The 23884-nt window shown below is 38.7% G+C and overlaps 1 protein-coding gene across 3 annotated transcripts in view; it reads left to right on the forward strand.

Moving 5' to 3' along the window:
* The first annotated feature begins 1079 nt into the window (after positions 1-1079).
* The window catches only part of POLA1 (DNA polymerase alpha 1, catalytic subunit), a 330831-nt gene continuing 308026 nt past the window's right edge, over positions 1080-23884 (forward strand). For all 3 annotated transcript variants that reach the window (XM_027845456.1, XM_027845457.1, XM_027845458.1), the window contains exons 1-10: positions 1080-1153; positions 6498-6622; positions 9113-9209; positions 11225-11305; positions 14840-14952; positions 16329-16391; positions 17361-17453; positions 17898-18090; positions 18456-18627; positions 18727-18908. In XM_027845456.1, the coding sequence (XP_027701257.1) occupies positions 1111-1153; positions 6498-6622; positions 9113-9209; positions 11225-11305; positions 14840-14952; positions 16329-16391; positions 17361-17453; positions 17898-18090; positions 18456-18627; positions 18727-18908 (1162 nt within the window). In that variant the 5' untranslated portion in view covers positions 1080-1110. The remainder of the gene's footprint in view (positions 1154-6497; positions 6623-9112; positions 9210-11224; positions 11306-14839; positions 14953-16328; positions 16392-17360; positions 17454-17897; positions 18091-18455; positions 18628-18726; positions 18909-23884) is intronic.

The raw sequence follows: 23884 nt of genomic DNA on the forward strand, positions 1-23884 counted from the left end.
AACCAGACTGCGACTAAACATGCATCACGGACATTCCCCAAGTGGATAAATTAGTGCTGACAGTATACATGGACTGATGCTGGTTCTAGGTGCACAGATGCTTCAGACAGGAGAGAGACAGAAGAGAGAAGGAAAGAGAGAAGAGAGGAAAAAAAGAGAGAGAAAGGAGAGAAAATATAAAAGAGAAGAGAATAGAGATGCTAGAGGAGAGTGATGCTAGGAAGAGGGGAGGAGAAAGAGAAAAAAAGAGGGAGAAAGAGAGGGGAGAAAAGACAAGCCAACAGAAGAGGATGTGGAGAGGGAGAGAAGGGGAGGAGAGTGAAGACAGGAGGCGAGAGGATTGAAAAGACAGGAGAGAAAAGACACAAGAGTCAGAAGAGAGAAAGAAAAGAAAGGAGAAGACGGAAACGAGAGAAGGGGAAAGAGGGAAGAAAAAAAGAGAAGACAAAGAAATGAAAGCGAAGAAAGAAGCAAAGGCAGAGACCGGGCTCTCTCTCTTCTTAAAATAACAGCCACCGGATCCGTCTGACAATGACGACACCCCGAAAAAACAAAGAACATGGTCACACTCAGTGTTCCAGAGGGTGAAAAACAGAAAACACCCGCATGGACAAGCCAGATCCCCGCAAGCGTGGTTATGTGCGTGTAGAAAACCGGTACTCGCAGTGCTTCAAAGCCACTGCTCTTCTGCCCGCCCGCGCCTTATTTCAGGGAATTCAAGTCCCAGAACCGAAGAGCCTTCCTCTCTTTACCCGCGCTACTCTTAGCGGATTCCGGTCCCCCCAACCCCTTCCCCTGGACAATCTGCGCTTGCGTATACTCTGGTCTGACTTCTTTCAAGCGCCCGACCGCTTTCTTTCTTCGCCCTCGACCCAGCCTAGGTCTCCAACCGGTCTCTAAGGACTCCGGAGCGCGCCGAAACCCAGAGACACCAAGGAGGAGGCGCTAGGGCGGGGACATGCCCGAGAAACACCCGGCGACACCGGCCTTCCGGGCGGAAGTAGGAAGCCCTCGGCAGGCGCTGATTGGCTGTCGGGGAGGCGCGTGTCTCTGCCCCCGCGCCAGTTTCAGCGCGTTGGCGCGGAATCCTGAGCCGGAGCCTCGCGGACCATGGCGCCGGTGCACAGCGCAGAGCCCGAGCCCGGGAGCAGCGGTGAGAACCGAGGCGGGGGCGCCGCGAGGGCTGCGTGCTCAGCGTGGCCGGGGACGGGGTCGGAGGGCGCCGCTGGAGCCCATGCAGCCCCTGGGGTGGGGAGGGGCCGTGCTGGCAGGCGGAGACACCAGGGTGGGGGCAGCCCGGGCTTCCCTCGGGCTGCTCGGACCGCGCTGCGGGGTGTCTGGAGCGCCCCGCTTCCGTTCGGGGGCGAGCTCCCGCAGGGAGGAGCGGGGGCGCCTCCGGACAGGCCGGGTGCGGTGGGAACGGGCTGCAGCATCACCAGGTGGCAGACCTGGGTCTGCAGTCGCGAGAGCCTCCAGGCTCCTCCTTTTTTCTCCTGCCGTGGGGGATGGGGAGCTGGGAGGTGGGCTGGCCGGCGGGGGCGGGGGCGGGGGCGGCGGCCGTTCGGATAACCGGGCGTCCCCAGGAAAGGGAGAGACTTAGTGACCCTGTTCCTGGCATCCTGGACCCCAGGATGTTGGTGCTGCCAAGGACCTTTGAGTTCGTCCAGTCCGATCCCTCCGTTTTACAGATGAGGAAACTGAGGCCCAGCGATGGGAGACAAGAAATCTGTTGCAGGAGTTTTTGCTCGAGAACCGTTTGGTCTCTGAGCGTCGTGACCCCGTTTTCCTATTTGCCTTCTCTTACCTTCCCCCACGCCTCACCCCTTTTCCCAGACCTTGTTCTCGATGTAACTTTAACTTTGGGTGTCAAATCTTCCACTTCCCCCATGGGCGCACATTTGCATCGTGTTGAGTGGTTGACCCATGTGAGGGGCTTCTTTGACCCTGTGTCTGCTCATCTCCCCCCATAGGAAATGAGCTTTTATTTTTTAATTTTAATTTTTTTTTTGGCCCGTTTCACTCAAATAGTAGTGTCTGAGAATGGGGTTGTATGTAACAGCAGAACAAAATCACGTTGTGAATATGGAACAGGTGGTGGTCATTATTTCTACACAAGTACAACACATGCAATGTTTCTTAAGTGCCATCACTAGGAAAAATGTGTTGTGGCTTTTAAGGGGATGGTTTTCTACTTTATGCATTTTTAAATGGTTTTCAGATTCTTCTAAGGAAAGTGGGGGAAGTACTGTGTAATAATAGTGTTTGCATTCTGGTCATTGCTTTTGTGCTTAAAAATAATTGTTACAAGTTAGTACTAATATTTCAGTATTCTTTTATCAGAGAAATGATCAAGAATGAATATCTTTAATCCTCTAAAATAGAGTTGGAAAATGCACAAATTACCCTAACCAGATACTGGATTTTCAAGTAAATATGAGTAATAAGTTCTGTCAAAAGTCTGGAGTCTTTTTTACTTCAAAAAATCTGATGAGTGTGAAGGGCCTTTGCCTTTCTGGCCTAGTATTTTTATCTCTTGTCAAATTGGTAGTTTCATAATAATGAAAACTTTCTAATCAGCTGCTGTTTCATTCACCTAGTTGTAAATTACAAATGTCAATTTGCTCTAGTCTTCAGTTTTAGAGAAATTGCTCCAGTAGAGATCTGGAGCATTAAGACACTAGTAAACCTAGTTGGTTTGGGGAGCTGTCAGGACTGCATTACAAAGGAAATGTATGAACATGCATCTTGACCTATCACTTAAGCAGCGATTTGCTGTTAAGCCCTTCTTTTATCTTTTAAAAACTGAACTTCATCAGGGAGCATCAAAAATCACTCCTTGGATGATGCTGTGCAATCTAGAAACCACTCTTAAGTTACAGGCTGTGATTATGTTGCTTTGATGAGCTTATGACTAGAATGTTTCCTTTGGAACATGCTGAAAGATTCATTTATCGTGCTTTTGTGTAAGCCTGGTGTCTATAGACTTTTCTTTGGGGTGCCCCAGATCTTTTTAACACAGAATTTGTGATTGTTAGAATTGGCCGTTTTTTCCCTATTTTTTTAAAAAATAATTTATACATGTGAAGAAATGGTTTTTAAAAAGGAGAATTATTTGTTTATGTTTAAATTGGAGAGTCAAGGCCCATTATTTTCCTTAGGTACCAGAACTTAGGGACAGCTAGACATAGCTTGAAAATCTTATAAGCATTTGTTTACCTAGACATGATTTTTTTCACCTTCCTGGAAAGATGAAAAGGAAAGTTTATAATAAAGCGTTGACTTTAAGTTTCTGATTATTCCTCATGCTGTGCTAGATGTACTACTGAGAGAATTACTAGGTATAGTAGTTAGCTACTAATAATATGATAATAGCTAGCATTTATATAGTGCTTTATGTTTTTCAAGGCACTTAACAAATATCTTCATTTTATCTTCACAACAACTCTGGGAAGGTAGGTGCTATTGTTACTCTCATTTTATAGATGAGGAAACTGAGGCTGAGTAGTTAAATGACTTGTCACACAGCTAGTTAGTGATTGAGGCCAGGTCTTCCTAACTGCAAGTCTAATGTACTGTCCATTGTGTCATTTAGCTGCAAGATCAAGTTCTTACTCTTTCAGGCATACACATTGACAGAATTATAAGTATAGGATTCGTCTGTTTGTAACAGCTCATGCATACTTTAATACATCAAAAGACCAGGAATTTCATCCATGTGACTACTTTCTTGCAAATGTAGATTGCAACTTTCACATGTATTACAGGTTTCATGAATTTCTGTGCCCAGAAAAATTTGTAACTTGGTAGCCAACCTTGTAGTAATGAGCTTCCTTGAATGTAGCTAGGCTGGTCTTTGGTTATATTGGTCCTCGTGGAATTTGTGTTCCACTGATGTTCTTTAGGCATGCAGGTTCATCTCCATGTTGTGATGAGGCACTGGAGGACTTCAGAAGAGGAGCTCACATGTATGAGGAATTTCTTTAATGTTTCACCGAGATGCCTGATCTCACTGATGTGGGATGATTGCACATATCTCTATGGTGGTGCAGAATGCAACCCATTTATGCTTTCTCATCTTGTGCTGTTGTTTCCATGTCTTCTCAAAATTCCTTCTCAAGGTGTTTACGCAGTGTGCTGGAGGCCTTGTTTTAGGTCTTTGAACATTATGTAGGTCCTAGTGACACAACTGGGCCACCTGTCCAATTGTCTTCATTTTTGCCATATAATTGACCCATCTCCTTTTCTGATCATCCATTTCTTCAATGATATCTTTATACCATACCTTGGCCTTGAGTCATTATTGGTATTATCTTGCACAAACATTTGAACTGACAATAGAATAAAAATGTCATACCAATACATAAATTAACAATAAAGTCAAAAGTGGTCACATTTTTAGGAATAGGGGCATTTCTAAGTATAGAATTGAAGTAGAGATCAGTGGGAATAACCTTAGGATTTTCATTTAAGTCCTTAGCATATTTACAGGAGTTCTCTGATCAGTTTGGGAAACTTCTCGAAGTGTTTTTGTCTGTGATAGGGGAGATGGAGCTAGATGTCTGTTGGGATATAACGTGGAGTGGGAAGGAAGGAAATGTTTCAGGTGAATGTCATTTCTTTGGACAAGTACCAAAGTGGCATGGGATAAAGTAGACTTTGCATAGATGTTCTAGAAGTGGGCTGGGTTGGGCTTAGGACATGAAGGAAGCGCAAAAGCCTTATGAAGGATTTTGAATGACCCAATCTGTAAGTGAATTGGAAGTCATTGCAGGACATAAAAGAGGAGAATGGTGATTCAGTTCAATTCAGAGCCAGATACCATGCTAGGCACTGGAGATACAGGGACAAAAAGAAAGCCATCTTTGCTCTCAAGCAGTTCATAAGGAGGGGAAACAACATGTGCATGGTGATGGTCAAAGTGATAAGCAGAGAAGGATAGTTTGAAAAGTTGGCAGTCAGTATCACAATTGTTAACTTACTTATGTGGCTCCCAGTTTGCAGCTACATTTTAATCAAATGTGAACTTTCTATTCCAGGTTAGCTTTTTGCAAAACAAAGAAGCAAAATTCATTGGTTTGGATTTTGTCTTTAGTGAAAATGATGAGAGTACCAATGAAAAGAGAAATGGTCAAAAGGCAGAAAGCAGAATGAGCAGAAGTGACTAAGTCACTTCTGTCAAAAGTATGTCATAAGTGTGAAGGCTGGCAAAATGGGACAGAGTAGAAAAGATCAGGCTGGATTTGACAGTAGAAAAGCTTGGTTCAAATCCCAGCCAAGTTACCTGCTACCCTTTGACTTTTTCTGGGCTTAATTTTCTTCATCTATGGAATGAGTGGGTTGGTTGGATTAGATGCCTCTTGGGCCCCTTCCAGCTCTAAATCTCTGATCAAGTGATCCTGACTCCCAGTCCCTGGTGTTTTTCACTATATCTTCTTGTTTCTTCTTATTCATTTCCCTCCCCTCTGAATTCAGAGTCCTTACCTGTAAAAATGAAGTGGTTGTGGTAGATGGTGTCTGAGATTCCTTCCTGCTCTGATAATCTATAGTTCTATGAAGATGGTATACCATGACTTACATGAGAGTGAATAAACTTATTGGTGCTGGTATAAGTAGAATTTTTAGACTGGAATTAGAAGGATAGACTGAATGAGTACAGTTTTCTAGAGGCAGTAGATTTCTAACTGATACCTTATAGACTAGGGAGAGATGGAGATGCTTTCTTCTCACAATCTGAAATCACCCCAAGCGAAACCTGTGTGGTACTATAGTTCTTATTGTTTAGTATATATTTGGGAATATATTTTAACATTTAAACAACTTGGCAAAATATATTAATCTCTAGTCGTTATTCACTACTACCCTGCACATATAGGATATGACCTTATTGTCAGTATTATGCTTATGAAGAAAATGGACATTACTGAAATAGTAATAAGATGAATAGAACTCATTATGAGCTGCTTCTTTTTTTTTTTGAATTAGCACCTTCTTGCTGTATAGGCCTGGCCTCTTTTTTTGATTGTTAGAGTTTTAGGCTGATATCCCTTTCTTAGTCTAGTCATTGGAAAATAGCTAAAAAAAAATTTTTCAGCCTAGAATTTTTAAAAAAATGCTGACATTAGTACCATCATAGAGATTTTTCCAAAGAATTAGATTTTTTTTTTTTTAGTGAGGCAATTGGGGTTAAGTGACTTGCCCAAGGTCACACAGCTAATATGTGTCAAGTGTTTGGTCTGAGGTCGGATTTGAATTCAGGTCCTCCTGACTTCAGGGCTGGTGCTCTATCCACTGCGCCACCTAGCTGTCCCCAAAGAATTAGATTTATAGCAAATTTTGCCATGTATTTTTTCCTTTAAGTTGCTTAAATTTTAAGTATGAATATGCATTTTTGGGCTAATATAAGAAATGAATGTTAATATTGGGCAAAAAACATCTTGGAAGTTTGGTCTGGAAATTGAAATTCTCCCATCTCATGACATTAATTTGATCTCCTTCAGGTGTATCAGACTCAGGGAGTTCGATGGCTTCCCGTTCTCGAAGGGAAAAGAAATCTGTAAAAGGGCGTCAGGAAGCACTAGAACGACTGAAAAAGGCAAAAGCTGGTGAAAAATTTAAATACGAGGTAAGTACTCAGTTTTCTTGACTTAGTCTTGTGCTCTACTCTGTTGGTTTATAAAAATCTCTTCACAGACTAAGAAAGTAGTGTTTTGTGTATCCCTCTCATCATAGTCATTAATTTGTAATATTGATCATTCATTATGTGCATGAGATTGAGAATTTTATGGGTTTTAGGGAAAAATTGCAATTGGGTTTCTTAAAAGGTAGCTAACATTTTATTTGAGTTTTATTGTTTTTTTTAACATTACAGTTATTTCCTTTTACTATCCTTCCACCCATTGATTCCTTTGAATAGAGAAAAATGTGCTAAGCCAAGACAGTTGACACAGCTGCTGTCCACGTATATCCCATTCCGCATCTGTAATTCTCTCCACTAAGTGTGTTTCCTTGTTAGTTCTCCAGGACTGAGCTTGTTCATTAAATTCATGAGAATTTGACTGCTTTTTAGTGTTATTTACGTGATTGTAGGCGTATTTATTATTCTGTTGGTTCTGCTTTCTTCACTCTGTATCACTTCATACAGGCATTCCCATGTTTCTCTAAATTCTTGATGTTCATCTTTTGTTATAGAACAATAATATTCTATTACATTCATATAGCACATTTTTTTTGGCTCCTCCATAATTGATAGGCATCCATTCCAGAATCCTTTCAGTTCAACTATGTATATTGAAGAATATTGCTACTTTCTCTGTTAGTGAATACTTTGTGTGTTATGTATGTCTTTGTATGTGCGTGTACATGTACACAAGCAAGTGCCAGAGTAGATAATTCATGTATCTTTTCTTTGAAGAGTCACAAATGTCCTAAACTTCATTTTTGAAAAGTGAAAATAGCCCTTAAATTTTGTTTGTATAGAAACATAGGCTGCTGGACTACTTGGTTTATACTTTTGCTAATTAGGTAAGTGTGTATTTTTGTTGAGATCCATTAATGTCATATTGCTCCATGGAGTCTTTTTTACTTACTGATTTTGTATAGTAATTCCTTTTAAAAAGTTCTGAAATCTGGTGCCTGATGTACTGAAGGAGGATCTATCCATCTTTGGAGTGTGTGAAGCTGTGGGCGCAGAATGCCTGTGCAGTTTGTCAGCGAAGATCTCAGGAGTACAGAGATGATAGCTTTAATTTTCAAATCTTGAGAAGAAAGCTATTTCAAAATTGTCTAATTACTAGGATGCAAAAATCAGAAATATACTTACTGTTAGGTGATTTTGCTTATAACTTAAAGTGAGATAGTTTATTTCTAGCTTTTGCATGTAGTCTTTAGACGTACTTTTGGTACTTAAGAGAAAAGAAACTAGTGATTATGCAGTTGATTCTCAATTATACACACTTGGGAAGGAGGAGCAGTAGTACAATTTGTTAAGAGTGTGTGGTCATTATATTGCAGGTATTGACAGATGTAGTCACTGTATCATTTGTGTTTGCTTAACCTCTTTGTTACAACAAAAGGTCCATTCAGTTGGGGAGGGGTACATGTCCAGAAATGACTCATGTGAAAACAAGCATCAATAAAACTTACTTTTAAAGAAACATCATTAAAAATATTTTTGTTTGGCTCTGTAATATGTTTCTTGACTTTATTGTTGTGGGGATTAGGAAGGGCAGCTGCTTTACTTTTTACTTACGTTTGACTTGGTAGGATAGTAGTAAAAGTAATTTCATTCCAACATCATCATCTGACATTGAAGGAGGGAGCTAGTTCAGAAGCTTATAGGGAATAGGGAAAACAAGCTTGAAAATTTCATGTTATAAAATCCCCAAAGCATATAATCAAGCGCTGACTATAATTCAGTTTGTTTTTGGTAAAGTAGATGAGTAATTGACAGTGTGACAAGCATGTTATGCTAATAGAGCTGTTGAGAATTATCTAAACCATTTGAGCTGGAAGGGGCTTTAGAGATCATCTAGTTCAGCCAGTATGTTTTTTTTGTAGATGAGCATACAAGCCTAAAAAATGTGAAATTTCTTGTTAAAAGTCATACTAGTAGACAGTGACAGAACACCAACTCAAATCTACTGTGCCGTATTATTGTTGTTTGTCTGTTTCAATCATGTCCTACTTTTTGTGATTCCATTTGGGGTTTTCTTGGCAAAGGTACTGGAGTGTTTTGACATTTCCTTCTCTAACTTATTTTACAGATGAGGAAATTGAGGCAAACAGTTAAATGACTTTGCTCGGGGTCACATAACTGATAAGTGTCTGAGGATGGATTTGAGCTCAGGTCTTCCTGATTCCAGGCCCAGTACTTAACTGCCACTTAACTGCCCCACTATGTCATATTCCCTCTCCATATTTTAACAGCCACTTTAAGAAAAACCCTATGTGTTATGACATTGCATGATAGAATTAAATTTTTTCATTGCAGCTATTCCTTTCAGACTTTTCAAGTCCTACTTCCATTTTGTCTCTCAAAGTCTATGCTTAGCAGAACCTTTTAATGTTTTCACTTGCCCTGAATTTCATCCATGATTTTTTATGGTGTTTGCAGGTAGAGGACTTCACAAGTGTTTATGATGAGGTTGATGAAGATCAGTACTCCAGAATGGTCCAGGCACGGCAGGATGATGACTGGATTGTGGATGATGGTAGGCCATACAAAATCCCCTGTATGAATTCACTGTGTCATTCTTGCTTATACTATGCAAATGGTAAATGTTGTTCTTGTGAAACATACCCATGAAGGTATGTTGTGTTTTTTTTTTCTGTTAGGACATATTAAGAAAAAATAATACGACTGTGTTCTGACCTGAAATTCTTGAATTCACCTGAGCAACAACAACAAAAAAACCTTAACAGTTTCCCTTGAATAATAGACATAATAAGGGTTTTGAAGGAATTCTGACTCCTAGAAACAGATTAAAGTGATGACCAAATAAAAGGAGGAACTACTTTTGATTAATTCAATTAAGAGAAGTATCTCTTGAGTTCTACTTTGACTAGGTTAAAATCATTAGATGGTGTTATTGAAAAAGGAATGCCTATTTGTTAACCAATGAAGTATCCCTTAGTTTATCACAGACTAAATCAAGAAAGATGACTGACCCTTTGTTTAACTTAAAGGATGGGGTGGGAGTGGGAGAAATGAGGGCCTTTTGTTTCCTAGGAATATAAGTACTTCATCAAGGGTCCACAGTGGTATTAGTGTTTTAGTTCTGTTTCATAAATCAAACCTAGACTTTGTACCTTGCTTTGTCTTGCTGCAGGAATTTGTCTTATTTTTTTCTTGAATACCATAAAATCCAAGAAGGCCTTGTTTGGGTCAGAGAAAATTTCATTTAACATGGGAAACTCTGCCCCTTTGGCTCTCCCTTCAAGCAGCAAAGTTTATAAAAATACAAACATATGTAAAATTTCCCTGTAGTGGCTCTTAGCTAAATGCATAGAGTATGAAGGTTTTCCCCTATATTCTTGAATTGATATTCTATTTGTAAAAGTGTGTGTATTTTCATGTTATCTGCTTAGTTGATATGTGGGAAGGAGTGGTCAAGTAAGCTCAGGATGATCACTTTTTGTTTGAGATTTTTAAAATGTCATTTGAGGGGAAGACAGACGGGGATCCAGACTGTCTCATCAGTAGCCTTGAGGGGCCCCAAGCACATGCTGTGTAATTCTTTTAGGGTTATATAGGAATCTGAAGGAGCATTGCAGTGCTTTTCTTGATTCCAATCCCAAATTGCCCATACATGGACTGTAGGATCTGGTCTGAGAATAGTGAGTTGTTTTTGGCCCTTTCCTTTCCTCCTAACTGAGCTGAGCTACCCTGTTCACTCTTCGTGTTAAGGTGGAAATCTCATCTTGAGGTGCTTGTGATGGTGGTTCCAGTTCTTTAAGAGAGCAAACCACCAGTTGTACCCTGAGTCACATCTGCTTTGGTCCAAGTCATTCATCCTTTTTACCTAGTTGTATATACAATAGTCCCTCAGGACCCCAGGTGGGTACCTGAAACCGCAGCTTGTACCTAACCCCATATAGACAGTTCTTCTTTTAACTTTTAATACCTATTTTAACTTTACTGTACAGTACTAAGCTCTCTCTCTGCTCTTGGCTCGGGGCTCTGTAGCTTCCCACATCCTACTCAACTCCCCAAAACAAAGAAAAAACAAAAAAGTGTCTACGTGACAGCAGAATGATGTGCCACTGCTGCTGCCACTGGATCTGGGGCTTGGCTTGAGAGCTCTGGAGGAATCCTTTGCCCTCTCCGTACACCTACCCATGTCTGTCTTCCATCCTCACTCCTGTATTGCATGTCTGTCCTGGCCCTCACATGTTATTGAACTGTATGCTGGCCCTCTCCTTCCATGAGGACTTGACCCCCTTCCTGCCTCCCTCATTCCCCTGAAATTTGTGGTGGACTGCGGGTAAGTGAAACTGTGGAATGTGAAACTGGAGATCAGAGGGGACTACCATATCATCTCTCCCTCTGCGTTACACAGAAAATCTACAGAGCAGAAATTATGTGCTTGTCTCTTAGCAGTATATGTTGTAGCAAGATGCTGTGTGATGTAGAAGTGGCATCTTATGAACTGGTGCAGCATTAGATAGGGTGCCAGTAACCAGTGTAAAAAATAATTGCTTACAATAGTTTACTTCGTTCTTGCAGATGGCATTGGCTACGTAGAGGATGGCCGAGAGATTTTTGATGAGGAGCTCGATGATGATGCCTTTGACGTCAATAAAAAAGGTATGAACGTATAATTTTCAAGAGCCTGTTGGTGGTTGGTTAGAAGAGTTGTCCAGAGTTTGAGATGACTTACTATATGGTTTTGTAGAGTAGTTGGCTTGTCATAGTTTTTTTGTTTTTATGTGGACAAAGAATCTTCTTTTAAAGTATACATTCTTTAAAAAAATTTTTTTGTTAGGTATCATTTAATATGTTAATATTAAATCATTTAATTCTCTCAGATATTCATCAGAATCTTTTTCTTCTCCCAGAGAACTATTTCATAAAACAGAATATTTTTTGAAGGGAAAAAAAGAAAGAGGAAGAAGAGTAATCGGTAAAATCACTAAATAAGTAAAAAGCATATTGATAGTCTAAAAATATATGCAGTGTTCTACAACCATGGACCTCCTACTACTGCAGAGGAGTAAGAGGCAGTGTCTTACATCTTTTCTGTGGGGCGGAGCTTGTTCTTTGTAATTCTGCAAGGTTCTCTTTCAATTATTTTGTGATTGTTGTTATTTCCATTTGTATGATTGTAATTATGTATGTTATTTTCATGGCTCTGCTTACTTTGCTCTGCATCAGTTCATGAAAGTCTTTCTGTACTTCTCTGTATTCATCACATTCATCGTTTATTATAACATGATGACATTGCATTACATTCATGTGCCACAGTTTGTTTAGCCATTCCCCAGTTGATGAGCATCTAATTTGTTTCCAGCTTTTTTCTACCTCAGAAAGTGCTGCTATATATATTTTGGCATACTAGGGGACTTTTTCTTATCAGTGACCTACTTGGGGTGTGTGCCTATAAAGACTATGTTCTAGGTTTAGAATGAAATTTGTATAGGAAACTTAAAGATTCACAAAATCAGTTAATTGAAAAGCATTGAGCACTTACTGTGTGCAAAATACTGTGCTAGGTACTAGTGATTTGAAGACAGAAGTGAAATAGTCTCTCCCTCTGAGGATCTTAGATCGAGTTGTGGGGGACAGCATGGATTCAGAGATATATAAAAAAATAGATGCTAAAGTATAAGATAATTTTGGGGGAAGGCACTAATAGCCAGGGAAAGCAGCAAAGGGTTCCAGTAGGAGGTGGTGCTTTAGTTGACTTTTGGAGGTAATTAGGTACTTAGGGATTCCAAGAGGTAAGACATTCCAGGCAGTGAGAGACAGGTTGTACAAAGCCATGAAGAGGGAACATAGAATACGTGAGGAAAAGTAAGAAGACGAATTTTAACTGAACTAGAGTATGTTTGAAGGAGAGTAATTGCGTGATAAGGCTGGAAAGGTAGGTTTGGGCTGAGTTATGAAGGGTGTAAGGGAAAAAGCATTTATGTACCTACTCTGTGCCAGGCACTGCACAAAGTGCTTTTACAGCTATCATCTCATTTTAAAGGCCTTAAATGTCAAATAGAGGTGTTTCTGTTTTGTTCTAAAGAAGGTAATAGGAACTGTTGGAGTTTATTGAATTAGGGGAGTGACATGGATAGACCTGCACTTTAACAATATCACTTCAGCAGCTGAGGGGAGGAGGATGGCTTGGAGTTGAGTGACCAATTAGGAGCCTAGTACAGTAGTCTTGGTGAGGGGTAATGAGAAACAGAATTAGTGTGGTGCAATTTGAGCGGGGAAAAAGAAGCAAAAACGAGAGATAATTTGGAAGTACCAATACTATGAAAAAATAGCTTTTTAAACTTCTTTTTAGCATCCAAAGCCTGTAGTTTTTGTATTTTGTGGATGTTTTGAGTGTTAAGACAGCAGAGCTTCAAGGCTAAGCAGATTTGGATTGAAGCCCAGCCTCAGAACATGTACTGGCTCTGTGACCTTGAACAAGTCATTGTTTAACCTCGTAGCATTCTAGTTAACTCTCTAAGACTGTAAGTTGCAGATCAGCATTTGTAGAGGGAGTTTCCTCAGGTAGGAGGTCCCTATATTCACATTCCTTAGTTGTTCGTGAGATAATATGTTTATATTAATATTTTTAACTATACTTGAGCTGATTGAAGTCCATGATTTTTATCCATATGGCACCACCTAGAGTAAATAGCACTTTGGTATTACAAAGATGACTTTTGGCCATAACAAAAGATTATTGAAAATATTATGTTTTCTCAAATGCAATCCACCCTGATCTTTTCCCGGTGTGCTGTGCAGATATTGTACTGGTAACCTAATGTAGTCAAAGAGCCAGATGAAATCTTGCCTTTGTGATTTCATGCCTGTGATTTTAGGGATGTAGAGAACTCACTTTGAGGAAACCTTTATCAATGTACATCATCAGCTGCTCTCTTGCCCAGAGTCACACAGCCAGTATGTGTCAGGGGTGGATGTGAACCCACATCTTCCTAGCTACTGCTCTGGCCATTATATCTCACTGCTTGTCTTTGTAAAATGATTGGAAAAAAAAAACACCCCACCCATCAGTTGAATCACCTACATATGCCATGTTAGGTGAATAGTTTTCAGTGATTTCCCCTCATCAGCATCTGTAATGGGAAAATGGGAAAAAATGTACTGGTAACCTAATGTAGTCAAAGAGCCAGATGAAGGAGGGAAGTCTCCATTGTCCCAGATGAATCCTCTCTGGAGGAATTACAGGAAGACATAGACAGCACTTGAATAGGATGATCAGGCATCTAATAGGCATTTAGTAATTGTTTTTTGACATGAATGAGAAGGCAGTTATGATCTCTATCAGGGGACAGTGTTGATTCTAAGATGTCAGGATTTAGAAAACCCTAACAATTGTCTAGTTTTATGTTGAAATTGAGAGTTGTATTTATGGAAATCATAAAACAATTGCTTTTTCTTGGATTTAAACCATTGATTAAAAAAAAGGTTATTTTAGTAAAGAAGTCTGATTTGTCAAGTTCATAGTGACTTGATAATCTTTAGCACTGGAGGGACCAGGCATGTGAATTGATGCAAAAATATTATTTGCTTTGAAATAAAAGTTTTCATCCTGCAGTTTCTGTTTTCCTTGCCTTGTGGATTTAAAAAAAAAAAAGATGCACTAAGCCAGTAGACTTAAATTCTGGTCCTTCTAGTGTGAACACAAACAAGCTCATGTTTGTTCTTAAAGTGAAAGGATTTAAACAGCCTTCCCTTATAATTTGATCTAATATCTAACCAAAATTAGCAGAGACTCTAGAGCTAGAAGATACCTTAAAGATAATCTAGTTTAACCTGACTTTATACATGTGGAAACTGAGCCTTAGGGAAGTAAGGTGAGTGCCCAAAGTCTAGCAGCTTGTAAATTGGGAAGCCAGTAATCAAACCTAGACTCCCACCCTAATTCCAGAGATTCCCTATCAGGAATTTTGAAAGAAAATGTCTAACTCAATTTTATTTGGTTATAATCAAAATTATTTCCTTTTGTTTGTTCTTAAAGAGAGTGCATGAAATGGTGTGATTTTTTTCATACCTTTCAAAATAGGTATCTTCAACTCCTTGTGTGCAGAAGGCAGATGATGAGACCTTTAATTTACCACTTTGAGTTATTTGGGGAGGCAAGCAGACATTCCTAATGAATTTATGTTCTGGCAGGAAAAGGTGATAAAGCATTCAGAGACAAGAAGAACGTAAGGAAGGCTGTGGTATCAAAGCCAAATAATATCAAGTCAATGTTTATGGCAAGTGCTGGAAAGAAAACTGCAGATGTGAGTGTTTCACTTCTTCACTTTTTTGTCTTTTACATTCAAAGGTGAATTGAGTAGTCATTTTGATGCCCTTTTAAATAATGTCACAATAATTTTCCAGTACTCCTACCCCCCTCACCTCAGTGGAATCTTCTTGTTTATCAGAGAAGCATAGTTAAGCAACTAAGCATGACCTTCTCTGACAGCATTTGCAGCTTTTGGCATCTCTTTTCCCCAGTTTCTCTATCTAGGTGAGGGAGGTATCTTTTGTTACCTGTCATCTGAAATCCCTTGTGGCCACTTAATTCATTTAATTGGAGTTTCGCTGCCTTTTAGTGGTGTCTTCATTGGTAATCATTGGGTATATAGATCTACTGACTCAGTTTGATTCAGTCTTTATCAATTCATACAAGTCTTCCCAAGTTCCTCTGAATTCCTTATTTTTTTATTGTTTTCTTTGTTTTCTTTTTCTTTTCCCTACTCATTCCCTCCCCTAGAAACTTCTCTGTAATTTCATTGGCCTGGGACATTGAGGGGTTAAGTGACTTGTTCATGGCTACAGGTAGAACTTGAACCAGATTTCCTTGACTAAAAAGGTCAGCCTTCTGTTCCATATTCCACATTGCTTCTTTGTTGTTTCTTATGTTATATAATAGTGTTTCATATCATCCATATTCCATGATTCATTCAGCCATTCCACGATGCTGAATGAGCATCCACTTTGTTTTCAATTAGTTACTACAACCAAAAGTGCTGCCATGAATATTCTGGATATCTGGGATTCATATGGACTAGTAAGATTGCTGGGTTGAAGGGTGTGAACGCTTTTGTTGACTTTCCTCACATAATTCCAAATTGTTTTCCGTATTATTTGGACCAATGAACTAAAAATTCTGTTGGACAGATAAGTATTCAGTAAATATTTATTAAATGAAAGAGGTTTTTGTGAACTTACTAAGTTAGCAAATTGGGCCTGAATATTCAGAATTTCTGTTCTTACAGGAATCATTGCAGTCAAGACTATGGAGGTCTGTTGGGTGTAAACGAACTCAGTTTATACAATATGAAGTTTCAAGTGTGAGAGGGTCATCCAGATACACGTATACTCTAGGCAGTCTGTGATCCTGGAATGAGAATGAAATATCAGGTCAAGATATTGGGCTCTTACATATGCAGGGGATAGAACAGTGAAAGTGGATTAACTGTTAATAGGAAAAGATTAGGAAGCCAAGCGCTAACCTGTCACATCCTCACTTCACAGACATGTTGGCTTGATGGCTTTCTTATCTTTTTGTTATACCGCTGTGCTGGCTTTGACCCTTGTGCACAGAATATAACCTTTTTGTGGGAACAGGTAAACTGTGAGTTCTTAATCATCTTTTGGTTTTGTTTTCCAGAAGGTTGTTGACTTGTCAAAGGATGACTTGCTGGGGGACATTCTGCAGGATCTTAATGCTTCAGTAAGTTATTTTTGTGGACTCCAGTGAGGAAGAGATTCAATAATAGTAATAACAATGACTTTTAAAAAAAATCTTGCCTTTGTGATTTCATGCCTGTGATTTTAGGGATGTAGAGAACTCACTTTGAGGAAACCTCTATCAATGTAGATCATCAGCTGCTCTCTTGCCCAGGGTCACACAGCCAGTATATGTCAGGGGTAGATGTGAACCCACATCTTCCTAGCTACTGCTCTGGCCATTATATCTCACTGCTTGTCTTTGTAAAATGATTGGGAAAAAAAAAAACACCCCACCCATCAGTTGAATCACCTACATATGCCATGTTAGGTGAATAGTTTTCAGTGATTACCAGCTATATGATTATGTAGTTTGATGTGTGTGGGTGTGTATTCAGATATATGCAAGAGTCTGTTCTGTAAAAGTATATATCCTTTGTATTCAGTAGCTATAGTATATCTTGTTCCTTAAATAGGTTGAATCCTGTCAATCTGAAACACTTTCAGCCATGAACTGCTTGCTTTCCCTGGGCTTAGGTGGGAAATGATTGAGAAGTCAGTTGCAAACACTTGGGATCGAAGACAGAACTCACAAGGACTGAGTCCTTGTTTTGAAGTCAGATTCCTTTCTTCTGAATGGCCAGTGATTGAAATCACTAGCACCTTCATCGTCTCCTCTCAATTCTGTGCTTTCTTCTTAAACTCAGTGTCCTGGAAAGACAGATGGAAACGGTGTTTAATTTTTAAGAGAAATAATTGGTACAGGGTGGATTTGATGTCTGTTTCGGTTTTCTAGTGGCATTATGGTTCTGTTGCTATAGTAACCACTTTGCATAAGCATATATGTTGTATGGGGGGAGTAGAGACAGAAAAAAAGCATTATTTGTTGGGCTTCATTGGGTGAAGGAACATACTTTTTCTGTCTTGTGATAAGTCAAGCATGGCGATGAGTCTGTCTTACCCTTCCTTTCAGACGCCTCAGATAACTCCACCACCTGTAATGACACTAAAGAAGAAAAGACCCCCTGGAGCTTCTCTGAATCCTTTTTCTGTGCAGATACCCAAGGTAAATAAGGTGTCTCAAAGAGATTCACATCTGTTTTTTCTGCAAGAGGGAGATGCCTCTGTATTTCTTATTTTCTCCTGGTCTGGAGAGTTATTGCCTTTTGATTTTTTATTTTCAATATTTCTCCCTCTTCATTGTATTGTTTCCTGTACCTCAAAAACATGTGCATGAGCATGCCTCTTTCTTGCACATTTTGTGATACCCTACATTTGTAGATAAATACTGTATTTAAGTTACATTGACCCTGGTACTGAAAGATGAGAAAATTTTTATTCCCATGTACCATTGTATTTCTTTACGTGTACTTGACTGAAATGACAATGAAGCAACTATAGTCACATGTTGTAAACAGGAATGGTTCTCTTTTGTTTTACTGGTGCCTGGTAAGTTAAGAGAGAGTCACAGGGCCTAGATTTAAGACTTTTTTTTCCTTGATATTTTTAGGCAACTCCTTTGGTGAAAAATGATGTTTCTGTTTCAAGAAAGGAATCTTCTGTGACTCCTGTTCATCTTAAACATGCTGATAACGTGGCCCAGCCTGTTGGTATAAAGCAGAAGCGCAAGGATGTTGAACAGACGCAAAGTATGGTAACAAATTGTGATCCCGTGGAGGTGCAACAGGAAGATGCTTCTGAAGGTATTATGTCAGTTGTTTAACTTGTAAAGAATTGAAAAACTTGCATTTTGGATCATGATGAAGCTTTTAAAAATGCAGTTCAGGTATTCATTTTGAAGTGAAAATGTAGTTTTGGGGGCAGCTAGGTGGCACAGTGGATAGAGCACCAGCCCTGAAGTCAGGAGGACCTGAGTTCAAATGCGGCCTCAGACCAAACACTTGACACGTACTAGCTGTGTGACCTTGGGCAAGTCACTTAACCCCGATTACCTCACCAGAAAAAAGAAAATGTAGTTTTGCAAGATAGTATTTCTGTTTCTCCTGACATGTTGGGCTCCATAGCTGCCATGTGTGATGATCACAACATGAATGTTTGATGCTTCTAGGAGAGGAGATGATGCAAGAAGAGGAGGAGGAAAAGGGTTTGATGGATTTTGAAGATGGAGACTTTGATGACCCTATGGAAGATGACGAAGCTGACGTTCTCCCTAAAGTTATCAAGACCCAGGAGGAAGAGAAGGAACAGGAAAAAAGCGTGGAGCCAGAGTTGTCATATTTGTAAGAACTGTTGGTTAAGAATAAACGTCATCTGTTAGATTCAGCTGTAATCATTCTATTGCAAATAGAATTCATATGTTTCTCATGTGATTTCTGCAGAGACAGTTTTCTTCCAGACATTTCTTGTTGGGACAAAATGGATCAGGAAGATGAAAGCAGTTTACAAACCCAAGACATCCAAGTAGATTCAAATCGCCTTCCATTGGTAAAAGGGACAGATGGTGATCAAGTCTTTCTGTTTTATTGGCTGGATGCTTATGAAGATCAATATAATCAACCAGGTAATTATGTTTGTACTCTGTCCTGGGAAAGAGTTTTCTCTAGAAATGCCATTTGAAGATTGTAACTATTACAAATATATCGATGCTGGGAAAACATCACTTTGTTTCGGTTTACAGTGTAAAAAAATGTCAGTCCTTTATCTTATATACTTTTGGAAGGGAGCAGAAGCATGGAAATCCAAAAAAAAGTTGATTCAGAAATCATTTTTATTTGTTGTTTACATGTGTTTTTGTTTAAAGAAAAATTAGAACCTTAAAAGTCAATAAAACACTCAGACATACAAAATAAGAGGTCAAATCTTATCCTAAACCTTTAGCCTTTAACAATGTGGAACTAAATGAATGGTTTGTAATATGTAATATTTTAATCAGCATTTTTCAATTGTTGGAAGTTTAGGTTATTTCAGTTTTTTTGGTTTGCTATTACAAATATAGTAGTTGTGGATGTTAGGAATGTATTTTCATATATACTTTGTATGTAAAACAGTGTTTAGGATTTCACTTTAGGCAAAATAAGGAAGGCATAGTATGAAATCCAAATTTCAAAGGAGCAGGGAAGCTGTTCAGTTTCCCTGTTTTGTCCTTCTGTTACTTACAGGATCATGGGATTTGTGGCTAGAAAGGACCTTAGAGGTAACCTGGTTTAACATTCCTTTCTTCCTTTCATTTTACACCTATGTAAACTGAGGCCCAGGGAGTTTAAATAATTTGTTTAAAGACATATCTATATAAGATGTAGCCAAGTAGGGATTTGAACCCAGGTCCTCCGACTCTTAAGTCTTTTATCAGGTGAGTATACTGCTTTTTCCTTTCCCTGTAATCTATTCTGAAAATGGAGATTCCCCGGTTTCTGAGACTAGTGAAAAATATCATTTGAATCAGAGCTGCCTTCTCTCAGATGTTTCTATGATAAGGAAGGTGGTTCAATGTTTGGATTTCAAACTTTGGGTTTCTTTGGAAGCTCTTTGCAACATAGAAGGAATATCAACAAAGAAAGTAATTAAACACAGTAAGGGTTAAGTCTTATAGTTATCTGCAAAGGGTTGTTAATAACTGGAAAAAAACTAATTGGCAGAAATATTAATGTGCTTTGGCTTATATAGAAACTTCTGAGAACCACTGGAGTAACATACTGATATTTATTAATTTCTTCAATAAAGAATAGATTGGCTTTATAAGTAAATATTCACCCAGTTTATCCATGGAAGATAACAGTTTTTGCCAGGTGAAGAATAAGAATTCTGTTCTCATTTCTTTTATTTCCTCTAAACTGCCAGTTGAAGATGGAGTAGTAACAACTGTTGATTAAGACTATGGTAAATGAGTTCTTGTATCTATGTACATATGTATATGTGTATGCCGATTCCAGACAATAAACAGGGTGATAATTGCAGCTCTTGGGTCTGAGACTTGAAAGCATATATTAGTAGTGTAGAGAAGAGTCAGTGTAGGGGTAGGTTGATTGAAGTCTGGACAGTTTCCAGTAAAATAGGCCTTGAATAGTCCACTTAATTGATTAATGATCACTGACAAGGCTTGAGTTTGTGAAGCTCAAGTAAAAAATATTTTTTCTTGTCCCAAGTGAAAATGTGACTGCTATTTCTACTTTTTGCATCTTGCTCTTATCACAAAATAGCATCCTAGTTGGGAGTGCCGGGTAGGGTCATGGAAAGAGTCAGGAGATAAAGTATTGAGCCCTAGCTGTGTCATGTTGTGACCTTGGGAAAAATTACTTCATTTCTCTGGGCCTCAGTTTCCTCATCTTTAAAGTGAAAAGATTGGACTGGAAGAGTTCTAAATTCTTTTCCAGCTTTAATAACCTGTGAATTTCTTTAGGGGCACAAAGTATGGAACGGCAGGTTTTAGAGATTCAGATTGCAACATTGAAAGGGTAACTAAGTAGAAAAACTCTGTGTAACAATTAACTTGTCATGCTCATAGTTGTTACTGAAATCTCAGATCTAATTTTCCCAAAAATCTTTTATAGCATTCAAGAACAAAAATAAAATAATACCATTTGAGCCATTTATAGGGAATTTTTCAAAGAGGAATATATTCTTCTATTTTTTTTTTTCTGGTGACAATCTATAAACCAGGTATTTCAAGATTAGAAATCATAGACCTAACTGGAATGTTAGAAATCACCTAGTCCAATTCCACCATTTTACAGCTGAGGAAAATAAGCTTATAGAGATGAAATTGATTTGCTTAGGTTTATACGAGTAGTAAGTGGGTCATCTGGAACCAGAACAACATAGATTAAGTGCCTGGTGTGTGCAGGGAACTGTGCTAGCTAGCTGTTAGAGGAGGTAGTCGTTCTCCATAAATCATGGTCCTTGCCCTCAAGAAGCTTATAGTCCAGTAGAGGGTACGATAATATAGATCACAGTTAATACACAGTATTTAAGTGCCTTTGAGTGCTAGAAAATTGTGAGATATGTATGTTAGGTCTGAGAAGGAAATGACATCAAGTAGGGAGAGAAGATGTAAGGGATGGATGTGGAGGAGGATCAAGGTGGTCATTGTGGAGGAGGTGGCATTTGGATTGGATTTTGAAGGATAGGGCTGAGTTCAGCAGACAATGATAAGGAAAGAGGGCATTGCAGGTATTGGGAACTGTATGAGCAAAAGTGTGGCAGTGTGAGAGATCAGGGTGTTTTGGGGGGTGGTGGTGGCAATGAAGTTCATTTTGCCTGGAGTGCTTGGAAAGGATTAGTGTGAAACAAAGGTGAGAAAGTAAAGTGAAGCCAGATTGTGGAGGACCTTGAATCTGGGAAGGGGAGTTTATATGTTATTCATGAATGAGGAGCTGCTGAAGATTTTTTAGTAGAAGGGTGATGAAGGCCAGATCTATTCCCAAGAAAGGTTATTCTAGCAAAAGTATGAAGGCTGAATTGGAGGTTGGGTACAGTAGAGGCAGGAAGACAGGGTCTTCTGGCTTGCAGTTCTGTGCTTTCTTTCTTATATTTTGCAGTTTCTTAGTTTGTCTTCTGCAGTTGTGTATCTTTCTTGATGACTCTGATGGCAAGGGGTTAAATAAGAGATTGCTTCAGAATTTTTTTTCCTCTTTAATCTCAGGGGATTGAACAGCTTCATCATGATAGCAGGTAATGATCACTTGGTGAAATCAATGCCGCTAATAGAAAATAACTACTCCAAAAGACCCTGCTATTGTTTCCCAGTCTCTTAGAGCTTCTAAGTAAGTCAGTGGTTGCTGAATGCTACATAATTATGAAAAGATTTTTACTCTTTGCATATGGGAAGATATCCTGTCTTCATTATGACTTTTTCAAGGTTGAATAATCCTAACTGCACCTGGTTTCAGCAAGTAACTTTGGGGGGAATATTCTCTTTGTTTACCATGATCTTTTTGTGGCAAATGAGGCATAAACAGTGTCAAATGCTTTGCGTGAAGTGTGATATTAGTTTGACTGTAAAATGAGCTGTTTCAATTTTTGAAGCTAGTTGTAGGGATTTTATTTTCCTTTGCTAGGAATTTTTTCTTCTATTTTTTAAACTGTTGTGAAATGAAACTTCATTTTTCTCAGCTACCTCATACTTTATCATCTCCTTTCTTCCCAATTATTTACTTTCCTTCACCTCCTTGCCACTGTCTCCCCTGAACTTTTAATTATCTGCAGAAACTAGTTGAGGGTTTTATTCCTAAAAACCTTTCTTTAAATAAAATTGAATGTTATGCTAAAACTTAACCTGAACTAAACTTGCTTAATAATTATTTACATCTGAATGAATGCATTTCAGTACATTAAGAGCATAGCAGTTTTTTAGTCAACACTTCTAAGCCTCCATTAGGATTGCTTGCCCATTCATTTTTAGTTAGTTTTCCTCCTGTGTGGTTGTGGTTACGCTGTATTTCCTTCACTTGAGTTTTTTTTTTCCTCTCTCTTTGCATTACTTCATAAAGCCTTTTTTCAGATTTCTTTGTATTTTCCTGTACTTTTGTGGGTTTTAAATGCATTATAGCATTTTATTTTGTGAATGTAACACAGCTTTTTTTTTTTTTAAAATATTCCCCTGTTATTGGACATTTTGGTTGCTTCCAATTGGTAGTTACTTGTAATGTCACTGTGAAAAATCTTGGAGTGGATACCTCTTTTTGGGGGGGTGGGGCTTATGATAATACTTTTGGGGTATATTTCCAACAATGGAATGATTTTGGGGTTTTTAACCTTTCTGTACATGAAATATAGGTGTTCCTAGTTTTTCTAGAATCTGTTTGAGTGATCATTGTCAAATACATTTGACAATTTTAGGAAGTATTTTAGGAAGTTTTGGAATGATTCTTCCTACTTTTTTTGAGAGGCAGTGTGTTCACATGTGCCACAGCTCTTTTTGTACCACAAATAGGTTTACTTGATAAGTTTCCAGTATCACTTCTGTTTGAATTATTCAGAGGGTCTGGGAGCTTGCAGAGAGATACTTTATGAAGTTGACAGATGACTCTTCGGTGTCTGCTTGTCTTTGAAATTTTTTCTGAGCAATGATGTGGCACCTGGGATGGGCGTTGTTACTTTTAGTGCATAATATATGTTATTTAGGGACTTGAAGCTGTGTCTCTCAAAACAGGGAGGTGTGTGACTTGTCAAAAAAATGCTGCCAGGTTGGTTACTGAACTGTCTGTCAAGCTCAGTTCGTGGAAGAGAAATAAGCATTGTGAAAAGGTACTTTTTTGGTAACTGGTCAGTTAAGTTTTTACTATTCCACAGGGTGGGAGTGGGCAGACATTGGAAATAAAGTAAAATCCATTATAAAATGATTTGTTATTAGGTGGTTTGGAGTATATCATGAAGCAAATTATCTTCTTTTGAAAATTAAAATTTGTGTAATAAAAAAAATCACAATGTTAATCAGGCCTTAACACAGGTAGATGTTGGTCCCATATCTGTATACTATTGTTACAGAGAAGTTCTGCTGTATGTCTACATTTTCACAGAGTTAGTTTAGATAATATTAGT

This window comes from Vombatus ursinus, unplaced genomic scaffold (genome assembly GCF_900497805.2).
Source record: "Vombatus ursinus unplaced genomic scaffold, bare-nosed wombat genome assembly UNPS02014962.1, whole genome shotgun sequence".
In the NCBI taxonomy this organism is placed as follows: domain Eukaryota; kingdom Metazoa; phylum Chordata; class Mammalia; order Diprotodontia; family Vombatidae; genus Vombatus; species Vombatus ursinus.